The sequence below is a fragment of the Acanthaster planci genome, linkage group LG08, assembly GCF_054643075.1.
Source record: "Acanthaster planci isolate LZ-2023a linkage group LG08, COTS_SCS, whole genome shotgun sequence".
Taxonomy (NCBI): domain Eukaryota; kingdom Metazoa; phylum Echinodermata; class Asteroidea; order Valvatida; family Acanthasteridae; genus Acanthaster; species Acanthaster planci.
The window spans coordinates 10195620-10208159 of record NC_141784.1 but is presented as its reverse complement, the minus strand read 5'-3'; the positions used below and the strand labels follow the sequence as shown (position 1 = coordinate 10208159).

The following is a 12540-nucleotide window of genomic DNA, read 5'->3' as shown; positions in this document are numbered from 1 at the left end:
AGTACCACTCTCTGTGCATGAGCTTGATTTTAAATTGAGTATTTAATAAGCATGGTGCATACTGACAGCCGCCATGCTCTGTCTTCCGCAATCCTGCAAATTCTCGAAAACCCCAAGTGCATCTTGAAAGATGGGATTAACGAAACAGCTCAACGCCAACTATAAAGGCCACATTCCACATAAAAACACTGAATCTCTTTATTCAATTTTTTGGCTCAAAAAGGCAAAGGAGCACTTAATGCATGTGCTTCAGTTGATATACAGAGTGTTGCAATGTTCAGCTTTAACGGAAATTAAACTTGACTACTATGGACAAAACATATTGGACGTGACCTTACAGCGACAATGGATATAATCTCATTTTTATGCCTTAGAAGATGTCCTGGCTAGAAAATTAGTTTTATGAAAAATAGTACCCAATGAAACTGGATTGGCAATGAGCCAAGTTCGAGATTTTCTTCGCCGAGAAAATCCCTGCCAAGAAATGATTAGGAAATACCTGCATAAGTGTCATCAAACAGAGAACATGCCTTGGACTGGTACTCTGCTGTTTCCTGCTTCAAGGAAACTGGCCAGGCGGCTGTGAAATTGGGCTGCGAATTTTGAACGGACATCAGTACTTGGAGGTTGTTGCAGGCAACTCTAATTGGCCTACGATAATGAGACTGATGTCTGTGGTTACACATTTGCAGATGGCAGGGCAACTCAGCTGTTGAAGTTCTTGCTATGTCTACCGGTGGCAGCCCATTAATATGACATTAGGTAGCCAGCAATCAGAATATGACTGGACCAGAACTGCAAAGCTTTAATACATCTCCTACAAAAGTGAACATGCAAATTTTGATGATTTAACACGACCAAGACATGTCAGCGTATTAACCCTTCTTGTGCGCCTACAACCACACTACATCATTAACTCATACGTTCTCAAATAACAAATGCTGTTTTCCTGCACACCTTGTTTCAACAGTACCAATCCATCCCATGTCACATTGCCCAGTACAAAAACTAAAATTGTTCCATCAAGGTCCAAATCGATGGAACTGCTTTGCAGAGAATAACACTTTGCCATTTAATATGCGAGGTACCAGTTACAAGCAATATACATGACATTTTGGCTGGTACTCTTTTCTCAAAGCAATACTTGTTCTGAGCTTGCATTTAAAACACTGTCTTCAGCATTCCATAAAACTGGCCCAAGTTTTGAGCAGATTATTAAAAATGACTATTTCTTGATTTGTTGAGAAGGGTTGACGTGGCCGTCCAATCAGTCGACGGCATCGTCATCATCATCTTCGTCATCGTCCTCGACAACCACGGCTCGTTTCTTCTTGCGGGAGCCCTCATCCTCCTCGGATTTGCGCTTTCGGCTAGGCTCCTCCTCATCAGACTGTGACAGAACACAAAATGCTCAAATGTAATTTTTCTTAAAGGACAACAGAACAAATTGATGATGAGACTGATTCATAACAGGTGCAATGAGCCAGTTTAAGTATTTCAACAGTGTATGCTTAAAATGAAGTGCGTCCAGCGTCCTTCAGGTGTCTGGTCTGCCCAATCGATGCTGCCGTATGCCGACTCCTATACATTTTCTGTTCTCTAATGACCCTGTCCTTTTTTGAAATACTCATCCGGTCCATTCACAGTACTGTCAGCACCATCAAGTATTTTTCTGAAAGAGACCACTTTTCGGCTTCACGTATTTCTTTTACAGCAGACTCTTGTGCTTATGAATTAAGCTTCAGTTTAACCCCTGCAGAGAGATTTCCCTGAAAGAGTACGTGCAAATTCTCCTCACCTCATCACTGTCCAGATTCAAGGTCTTTGCCTTGAGAAGTTTGTCTTCCTTGTCGGACTCATCTTCATCTGACGAGTAGATGTGATGTCTGTCAGCTGGAAAAACAAGAACATTAAATATTACAAGAATGGGTTTTGACATGAGTTTATCAGTTTTATAACGAGCGTTTCTGGTCGAGTTCGGGCGGCCTGTTCTTGACACGGGTTTCTCGTTCTCGCGCTCGAACAGCAGGAACACGACTCAAGAACACTGTTCTCAGAAGAGGATCACACACCACCTCCTGGTCAGGGTTTTACAGGAACACACGGAAAAACTCGAGATTTTGATTTTTGAAGCTACAAAAAGTAGAGAGCTGGCTTCCAAACCCAAACCCAACCCAGTTTTGCAAAATTAACACTGATTATTTTCCGTAACACAGAAATGAATGTTCCTGTTTAAAATCAAAAAGAATTCAGCCCATCCAAACATGAATTCTCGAATAACGTACATGGCCGCCACCATGTTGCTTGCCCCTACATTGGTTGTTTGTTCCCGGTGCTCGAGCGGCCGACCCACGAACAACAAATCGAGCTGTTTGTGAACATACGAGAACAAGCCGCCCGAACTCGGCCTCTGATACTGTCAGGTACTGATTCAATATACCATGCACTTCTTGAATGCATGCAGGATTGGTGCCATCATCAGGCGGCTGTGGGCAGCCTGAAGGGCACCCTCAACTGTTCAGATGAACAGCAAGTGCCCATGGCCAAGTACTCCTCAACCTCAATCATATCAAGACTCGCATTAAATTGGCAATCTGACTTTGCATACATGAGAATAGCCAACACACTACCTGCAAAATTTCACACTGGTGGAGTTTGGGGGAATCAGGAAGATTTTCAGCAAAACAATGTCATGACTTCTCAAATTGTAATTGTATTGGTTGTAAAGCACCATGACTGAGGGTAAATAATTATTGAAAGTAAGTCGACTCCCTGTTGAAGGTCATAGGGTATTCAAGCTGGCCCTTATCTGACCCTGTACTGGAAAGCTATATATGGCCATGATCAAAAGTTGCGGCTATGGCTGAAAGTGACACTATGGAAGCAATGACTAGCGGCTGCAGCCACTTCCTATAGACTTATGTATTACCGCTAGCCATAGCCTGTTGATTTGGACACGGTCTGTCAACATCAACATCTGACTCACGTCTTCCGATGGAGCTTTTCACGCCCTTCTTGATGGCCGACAAGCTTATGGTTCCTTCGTCGTCATCATCAAACTCGTCTTCTCGGTCTGGCTCCAGGTAGGATGCGCTCAGTCCGCGATTGTGGGCCCTTTCACGTACGCGACGCTGGGCGCTCTCTCTGCGTATCTGAGAACGTAGTCGGTCTTCCTCTTGCTGTATGTCACAGGAGAAATAATAATGCCAAATCATTTTCATGCATTGAAGATTGTTCAAGGAAAAATTCATTGCTGCTACCCTCTAAGCAGTTACACTTTTGAATTTGTTTTTTCAAGAGGCACATTGCTTATATTCTTGTCGGATGAAGTACGACAGTGATTAAAATATATCTTTCTACTTGTGCTGAGCAAAGTCCTTCACTAGTGCCGAGGGAGAAGAGGGTAATCACCTTCAGTTTCTCAGCTCTCTGTGTTTCAGGGTCTTTCCCAGCCATGGGTAGCACTCTGATCTTCTGGGTCTTGGAGCAACGGTCGGCCAGAGATAGTGTCATCTTCCTGTGAGTTGCACTGTCCGTTGAGTGCGGTCTGTGATTAAAAAAACAGGTTGAAAATAAATTTCATCAATTGAACACATTCAGTGTCTCTTCCTACAATCGTTTTAAATAAATTCCAAGCTTCGGGTATTTCTGCCGCGAAGGTGCTGGCATCACCACAAATCCAGTGTTTTGGCCGCAACTCATCAAAATGTAAAAGTTCCCTACCAGCCTTTAATGCAGCAGATTACAATGCTCAAAACCACTGGCTGTTTGTCAGATTTCTAACACAAAGCTTATTTTGCAGAGCTCCAATGAGCCACTATGGTTTCCAACAGCACATGCTCAGTACAAAAGGCTATTCGGGAACAGGTACATGCGCGCATGACAGTCTGTCCCATCAGCATGGCCACACGCTGACTCAGGCGCGTGTTTTGTTTCTGAAGGGCCTTAGGTTTTTGAAATACTGAACTGGCTCATTGTTTATACAGTCTTTACAGACATCATGGCAGATCTAGTTAGAGTTGGGGTGGGGTCAATGGGGCCATGACCCACTGAAAGAAAAAAAAAATGACTGGAGGTGCTTTGGGCGAAATTTTTTCCCCTTTTGTTCTGAAAGTGCATGAAAAGCCCCAAGAGTTAACCTAACCCCTGAGAAAGGCCATGAAATGTTACATAAAGACATTTCCAAATTTTTGGTCCCCCTTAATACCTAACAATTTTGTGCCTCCCCCCCCCCGAAATTTGGTTGTGGATTTGCCCTTGACAGACACTGTGGTACAACCATTTGCCACCAGCACCGAATCCTTCAACACTTAAGGGAGAAGAGTCAATTCCAAGGCCACGTCTGACAAAAGTTTGGAGAACCCAAGCACGTCTACTGGAAGTGGATAAAGGTTCTGGTTTCTTTCCATGCCATAAGGCAGTTCAAAACGTGGGAGAAAAAAATTTATGGTACTTTGTTCAACAGTAAATACAAATCCAGTCCGAGCCATAAAATTTCAGATGCAGCTGGAGACGGGAACCCAGGTTTAAACTGACCTGAAGGTAAGTTTTGTCTTGAAGACGGTTTGTCCCTGCAGCCCTGTGCCCTGTCTGATAAACATATGGTTGTGGTCTCCCTGTATGGTGGTCTTGTAGACATCAAAGACTTCCTTGCCAAGATGCAAAGACATGCTGCGTGACAAATGACAAGGGGTTCCATTTATAAACATTTGCTTGTTTGCCTTGAAGAGGGCCACAGTGGTGTAGCACAGGCATTTTGGTACAAATGTTGGTTGCTGAACAATGCAATGCCCTTATCAAAACTTCCATTCTCCCAACCAATACTAGGATAGCTGGAATGAAGGCGCAAGTCACTCTTCAACAATTTGACAACTGAACCCTGAACACACACCAAAAAGTGCCCATTGCAATGACTGTGTAAAATCATCACACTGCAGATGTTCAGTAAAACTTAAATTGCTGAGACAAATGGTATTTTCCAGCAGGTTCCAGCACCTGAAAGAGATCCTTATCAGTTATGGGGCTGCATTTAATTTGCAACAGGTGGTCTCCTCCATCAAACAAAGCTAACAATCAATATAACACTGCATCACCTCCAGGCCCTTCAGTCAAGTCAAAATTACAAGGAAACAGTGCACCCAAATATAGAACCTGCCAGCTAGTTTCTTCATGCATTGCCCAAAGATATGCATAATTTCAAGCCGTAGACACGTTCTTCAGTCTTCGCCAGTCTTTACAACTTGATACAATCCTGGTACTGATCTTTGGTCTGTCTATCAGTCAGTGTTTCTGCTTGTCTGTTTACATTATGCCGACATCACTGCCTGCATTCCGTTGTGAAGCCTACCTGCCGTCAGACCATCGGACAATCCTTGCATTACTCTCTCTGGTGATCTCGTTCCCTTCGTCATCCGACCTTTTCCGCCATCGGATTGTGTTCTCAACCTTCCGGGGGAAAAAACAGACAGCAAATAATTTAAGAAGACATTGAATGGATGTGATCAGCGAAAACAGACCACTGCATGAAGAAAACCATGATGTCTGTCCCAACATTGCGGGCAGACAAGTGCAACCATCAGTGAATTTGGGGAGTCAGGTTGGCATAGTGGTTCTTTCCTTGCCTTCCACTTCTGCGGTCAGGGTTCGAATCCTGGCATGGTCCACATGTGGATTAGGTTTTCAGTCCCTACCCGATTCCGTGGGTTTTACCCAGAATATTCCTCTGGGGTTTTCCTCCCACCTCTAAAACTGTGATTGCTTCTCATTGTCTCCTCTCTACAGGTTTCTTCAGGCTTACGAGCTACAGTGCCTAGGACAGTTTTGAGGAATCCTTGGTGTCATTACCAGAAATTAATAATATCTTCCTTGCCTTAAGTTTGAGTCTCGTTCTCCCTTCTTCGTCCAAGACTTCATCTTCATCCATTTCTTCCTCGTAGAAGGCTTGGTCAAATGGTCTGCAATTTGAGCAACACAGAAATCCTTCTCTTAGTGACACTAGTCAGGTTTAACACTATGAACTTTCCTGAACCCTTCCACTGCTTCACTACACAAGAAATTATCACTACAAGGTTCCTGCACCTAAAGGACAAATAAATTCTATGACTTTTTAATGACCAAATCATGAAAATCCATGACCCAATAACACAATTTCTTGGACTATCCGAACTTTTAAAGTTGTGAATAAAATCATGCAATTTATGCACTTATATCTGGTAAACGAATCACACACTGTGCTTCAAAATTCCATGACTTTAGTCACCTTTACAAAATTCCATGACTTTCCCAGGCCTGGAAAACAGAAAAAAATTTACATGACTTTTTCATGACTTTTCCAGGCCGCAGGAACCCTGCTACTATGAACTTTGTGCTCCAACTTTTGAGGTGCATCAAACAGTGGCTGGGCTCCACCTTCCTATAGGAATTTTGAAGTATCCAAGAAGGATACTACTGCCGGAAAAGTAAATCCAAAATATCCAACAAAATCAAATGAAATCCCGTTTTGGTTTCTGAAGGGTTTTGGACACTTGGAGGGTTTTTAAACAGCCCCAACCTGGTCTCGACACTGAGGAAGTTGGGCAGTTTGACAAAATGGAGTTCATCCCCGAGGTCCGACTGCAACCTGGGGAGCTCCACATCAATCCTGGTCTCTTCCGGGACTTCTTGAGTTGCTCCTTCCTCCTCTTCATCCTCTTGCCTCTCATTCTCCTCCTGAAATATAAAGAGCCACGGAAGTATTGTCGAGATCACTAAGCACAAGACGTATCTCAAGACTTGCAGCTTACGTACTCTTTTGTAGAGCGACTGGACATTGGTTAATGGCTGTGAAAGGGTGGAATAACGCCATACCATTTTTAAATCAAATCGAATCAAGGTCCTCCATGGAACTTACCAGTTCCTCGGCATCTGTATATTTTCTTTCAGCATCATCTTGGGTTCCGCCAGCCAGCTGGTCCACCAGGGCATCCATGTCCTCGTCACTGTCTGAGATGTCGTCTGCCTCCCCAAACAGCGCTTCTTGGGATGCCGCACCTAGTAAGCAAGACAAAATAACAATACTGGGGCTTGATGTAAAGGTTGGATTACATTCATAATGCTACATTCCACTGATTCCATTGTTTTTAAACCTCAAACAACAGGAAAAAGTAACAGCTTGGGCATTCAAGGGAGTCTTCCGTTGCCCCCTTATCGAGTCCTAGCAGGAACAAGAATATAGTATGTTTTCACAAAGATTCAATGTCCCTTTGGTTGTGAAACACTGCACGTGTGAGTAGGTGCAAACCTCTTTGGTGTGAGACCAACTGAGCAGTATGCCCTACTATCTGTTGAAATGTTTGGTCTTCGCGTGTGGGCAGCTTTTAGTATATTGGGACACCAGACACAGAGGTCACTGGCATCCCTATCAATGGGGGGCCACTTGCGCACAAAGTGGATCATCTTATAAACGGATCCAGTGACCATGGAAATGCTAACACCTGTTATCAGCAGTGACCCCCACCAATAGCAGTAATCACCGGCATACCTACTGTTGGAAGTAACAGTTTTGTGAGACGATGCTTTCCGTCATTAATGAGGCCATCGAGAATGTACTGTGAAAAATCACTAGATTTGTCTGTAGATGGGGCTTGATTGTGAGGGCAAGGAATGCAACTCTGATTCTTTACACAGTACTTTAAGAATGCAAGAAGCCCCTTACGATAGGGGTTTCAGGTTTATGCTAGAAGGTGGACTACCTGGATCCATTGTCTCTCCAGCTTCCAAGTCTTCGTCACTTTCTTCATCACTCCCTGCTCTCTGCTTCTTCTTTGGCTTTCGCCTCCCAATGAAGTCATCTTCATCAGCATCACTATCAAGGCCATCATCCCCTGAAAAGAACAGCCCAATAGAGAGTTCGCCAAATGCCCGAGACTGAAACTCTACCAATAGATTCAAAACACTAAATTGATCTACACGGATATTTGCCAGTATCCCTTACATGGAGGTGTACATTTAAATGAACATGTAAATGTAGTATGGAAGTTCGATTGAATTGCTTTGGCATCAGTAAGCCAAAATTCTTTCTCAATCAAAGGATGCTACACTGCAACATTCAGAATATGGCCGTAAAGTGATATCTTGTGCATCAGTGTTTCTTTTTGGCAGTGACATTTTCCCCACTGAAAATTCTAGGATCTTTACAATGACCAGATCTACCCCAAAATCTCTACTGGTGTGAATTTGAGGCAATTTCAAGGATGCCAAATCTTCTCAAACCTTTCTGCTTCTCCTCATCAGAGTGTGCTCTATCATCCTCCTTTTCGCTCTGATGACCTGCCTCCTCACCCTCAGCCTCCTCACCGGAGACTTCCTCTCTGTCCTCGTCTCCTGATTCCCTAGCAACTGCATCAATGCCTACATCTTCCTCCTCCTCCAGCAGCTCTTTCTCATCCTCTTGGTCATCTTCTTGGATTTCTTCATCTTCCCTCTCTTCTAAAATAGCTCCTTCCTGGCCCTCGTCGAGGTCTCTTTCTGCTTCATTCTCTCCATCTCCTCCTTCAACAACTTCTCGGTCTGATGCATCATCAACTTCGGGTTGCTCCTCATCCTGCGACTCTGGCTCAATCATTTCATCATCACTCTGTCCTCCTCTCTCAGCATCGTTTTCATCAACTTCAAGACTCCTTTCAAACTGTTCCTCTGCTTCTTCCTCATCTTCGTCTTGCACAGACACTTGCTCTTCTTTCTCATTCTGGTAAACCTCGTCCTCTCCTGATGCACTCTCTTCGTCTACAGCCTCCTGCTCCTGGTCTGACTCTGCATTCTGCTCCGCTCCTGATCTTTCCACCTCTTCATCCTCCTCCCGGCCTGAATCATCCCTGGCATCTTGATCTGAGTCCTCACGAGCCTCCTGCTCTGAGTCCAAATCGCCCTCTTGGTCCGAGTCCACTCTGGCCTCTTGGTCCGAGTCCACTCTGGCCTCTTGGTCCGAGTCCACTCTGGCCTCTTGGTCCGAGTCCACTCTGGCCTCTTGGTCCGAGTCCACTCTGGCCTCTTGGTCCGAGTCCACTCTGGCCTCTTGGTCCGAGTCCACTCTGGCCTCTTGATCTGATTCCTCTCTTGTTTCATGCTCCGAATCTTCCATTGCTTCTGCTTCTGAGTCCTCTTGGACTTCGTCTCCAGATTCATCTTCTCTTTGCACCTCCTGCTCAACCTCCGCATCATCGTCGTCTGCATCCGACTGCTCCTCCCTTTCTGAGAGAGGCTCTTCCTCCTCCTCCTCCTCCATCTCTTCCCTTTCCCCATCTGACATCATCTCCGGATCTGACATGCTTCCTTCATCCCCTTCTTCCGATTGCTCGCTGCCTGAATGATGACCCTGATCACTGTGCTCCATTTCCAACTCTGCTTCCTCTACAGAAGAAAACACACACAAGTTAAGCTTCGGTTTGTCTATTTCTTGAGCAATCAGAAATCTGTGAATCTTCCTGGAAGCAAAGAAATCGTCCAAATAATTTATGACAGAAGTTTTGAAGAGTCATGCTATTTGGCATCAACAAGGGTCAATAAGCATCAGCAAGCGTTAACAAATTATTCAAGTATTCCTATGCCAACATGCTGTACTGTTAATATTGGGGCAACACGGTAAGCCCTACTCATGCAGCCCAATCGGCTGCCATCTTGTTTCTGTTTCTGGACAGTTGAGAAAAGAAAGATCGGTCCCTACACATCACAAAAAATGTTCCTTTTCCTGCAATAATTTCGAGGCATTCACCAATTTTCTCACATAGTGGCACACGTGAGAGTCTTTTAATATGCTAATACCTCTATTTTCAAGTTGTTAATGCTTTGTTACCACTGTGAGTGCTGACGCTAAATAGCAGTGCAGGTTTTGAATGGTCTGTGTTCCTAGAAAATCTTTCACACAAGTACACAGCGAATGCTTCACTGGAACCATACATGAAGAACTATTTTGTACTCAAAGTCTGAATTTTCAGCCCATGGTTTGGAGGAATGCTTAGTCTAAAGAAAAACAAGTCTACCTACGTCCACAAATGAAAGAGATCTTTAAACAGACAGCCCTTGCAGTGGTTTTGTAAGACATGTGCATTAAAATATGCAAAGAAAAACAACAGACTGACAAACAATGTTTCAGTGACAAACATGACAAAATGATAAGCACATGTAACATCCCTGAACATGTCCTCAAAACGGTCAAAAGAGAAAGACCGTGACTTCCAAATGCAGCACGCTGACTCTACATGTACTTTGATGGTTGCGTATAAAAAAAACTGCGGATGATTTTTATATTTTCAGTCTTGCTAAGACAATTTACTTGGAATATTTTTTCAGTCCCAGATTCATATCATTTGGAAATGACTGACTGAAGGCCTTAGTCTTAGTGTCAGGATGCAGCATTCTTTCCCCTGGAGTCTGGAATCAATTACTATGGAAAGAGTTCCATATATGGACGCCACTTGACACCCTATGCGCAAATCCTATGAGATTGGTCTGAAAAATTCCACATGTTTTCGTATTTTCCCTCCTACATGTAAACTGAACTTTTCTGGACATGTTTTTTGCTTTCTGATGGCTAATACGTCACTGTAGGGAATAATTACTGGCGTTTGTATATGGAACTCTTCTGGAGTTTTTCACTTGCAAACCAGATTGGGAAAGTGAATGCATGAAACCATACATTTTTCAAATCGAACTAAAATACTCAAACCCCATGCCCCACCTGAAGATTACATAGACATGATAGAATCTGATGTCATTGTTCTCTTCAATCAGCAACGACTTCTTACAACCTGGGGCATGGGGTTCTTCGTTGTCAAACAAGCCCTGGGGAAGAGTTCAACATACAGACGCCAGTAATTATTCCTTACAGTGATAGCAAAAACATGGAACTCATTCCAAGCCATCAGCTGAAATGTTGTTGGCGCAGGGTTTTTTTTTTTACCCTTTAGCAGTCTATCACTTCTTGGGGTGCGCATCCTAGGTCAAGTTCGGGCGGCCTTTTCTTGACACGGATTTCTTGTTCTTGCACTCAAACAGCGGGAGCACGACTCAACAACACTGTTCTCGGAACAGGATCACACACCACCTCTTCGTCAGGGTTTTATAGGATTACACAGAAAAACTCGTGAGATTTTGCTGCAAAAAGTAGAGAGATGGCTTCCAAAGCCATAGACAATGGGAAGTTTTGCAAAATTAACATAATTATTTTCCATTACACAGAAATGAATGCTTCTGTTTACATTGAAAAGAATTCAGCCCAGTTATCCAAACATTAACTCTCGAATTAAGTACATGGGCGCCACCATGTACTTAATTGTTCCATGTCAAAACATATCTAATACACGGACTGAGTGATAAGATACTACAAGTACCAATGGACTCTTCCAAAACTTGGGCAGCAGTTTAGATATTTCTTGATATTGGACAGCCGTCGAGACGTTGAGGGGTCAAGTGACGTAATGTTCAACAACCTTATTTTAAAGATGGCGAATGTGAGATTGAAATGGTGAAGGCAAAAAGACTGGAAATACCACAACGACGTGAGTGAAATCATTCAATAGATGGCACAAAGAAAGCAGAGAGGCTAAGGATCATCTCTGTGTGCAAAAAAAATTGTGCCTCCGATAATAAGAGGGTGCGCCGAACATTTTCACCATAGCGAGAGTCCGTGCAGTGGGGCTAGTTCACCACACCGCCCGTAGTGGTAGGCCTATATATATGGAACTCTTTCCTTACGAGATCCTACGTTATTTTTACAAACCATGATCATCATCACCACCGTCACTTCCGAACAGTTCAGATTCCTCAATGCTGTCCGCCATGATACACGAAAATCTTGTTGATCAAATTTAGCCTAGTTTTCGGACATGCTACATTGCTAGACGCGAACACTGTCCGATTACTATACTACATGTACTAGTGATCAAAGAATATTATATTGCGCCGCATGCACACAGCAAAGCTGGGAATGATTAAATTTTACCACATGAGGGCGCTACGTAAACAATTTGGCCTTTTTTTAAATTACGGTTTTGCAAAACAAGCGCGCCAGCCATATACATGTACATGATGATGATGATGATGATGATGATGATGATGATGATGATGATGATGATGATGATGATGAAACATTTATTTCAATGCTGTCATTCTTTACAATGTAACCAAACACGTTACATTACTTAAGTACTGAATATACCTGGTCATTGAATTGAGTAACATTACATAAAATAGGATTACACATTTGATGAATTAGGTTTCAGCTAGGTTATAATTAAGCAGGAACGCTTTACTACCCCCCATCCTACAGACAGACAAAAACAACCATACAATCTAACATAGGACAGACAAAAAGACGAACAAGAAAAAACAAACAAGTGTGAAACAACGCCGCACTAATAGAGCACAAATAAATATGAGCCGAGCAACTGGATTTTTAGTTTTCTGACAACACAGATAAAGAAGGTAACAATTTGAGAGACCATCTAGACCATTCCAGTACAAGATACCTTTGATGAATAACATCGTTCTTAGCCAATCACGTTC

The 12540-nt window shown here is 43.3% G+C and overlaps 1 protein-coding gene across 1 annotated transcript; it reads right to left on the bottom strand.

The window, feature by feature from the left end:
* Positions 1 to 23: 23 nt before the first annotated feature.
* On the bottom strand, positions 24 to 11952 carry leo1 (LEO1 homolog, Paf1/RNA polymerase II complex component). The gene is made up of 12 exons (XM_022235072.2): positions 11756 to 11952; positions 8251 to 9387; positions 7731 to 7862; positions 6890 to 7029; positions 6551 to 6708; positions 5870 to 5954; positions 5348 to 5445; positions 4537 to 4671; positions 3412 to 3547; positions 2987 to 3179; positions 1799 to 1893; positions 24 to 1390 (listed from the first exon to the last, which is right to left on the bottom strand). Exons 1-12 carry the CDS (start codon positions 11814 to 11816, stop codon positions 1268 to 1270), a joined length of 2493 nt encoding a protein of 830 aa, XP_022090764.2. The 5' UTR covers positions 11817 to 11952; the 3' UTR covers positions 24 to 1267.
* Positions 11953 to 12540: the final 588 nt, after the last annotated feature.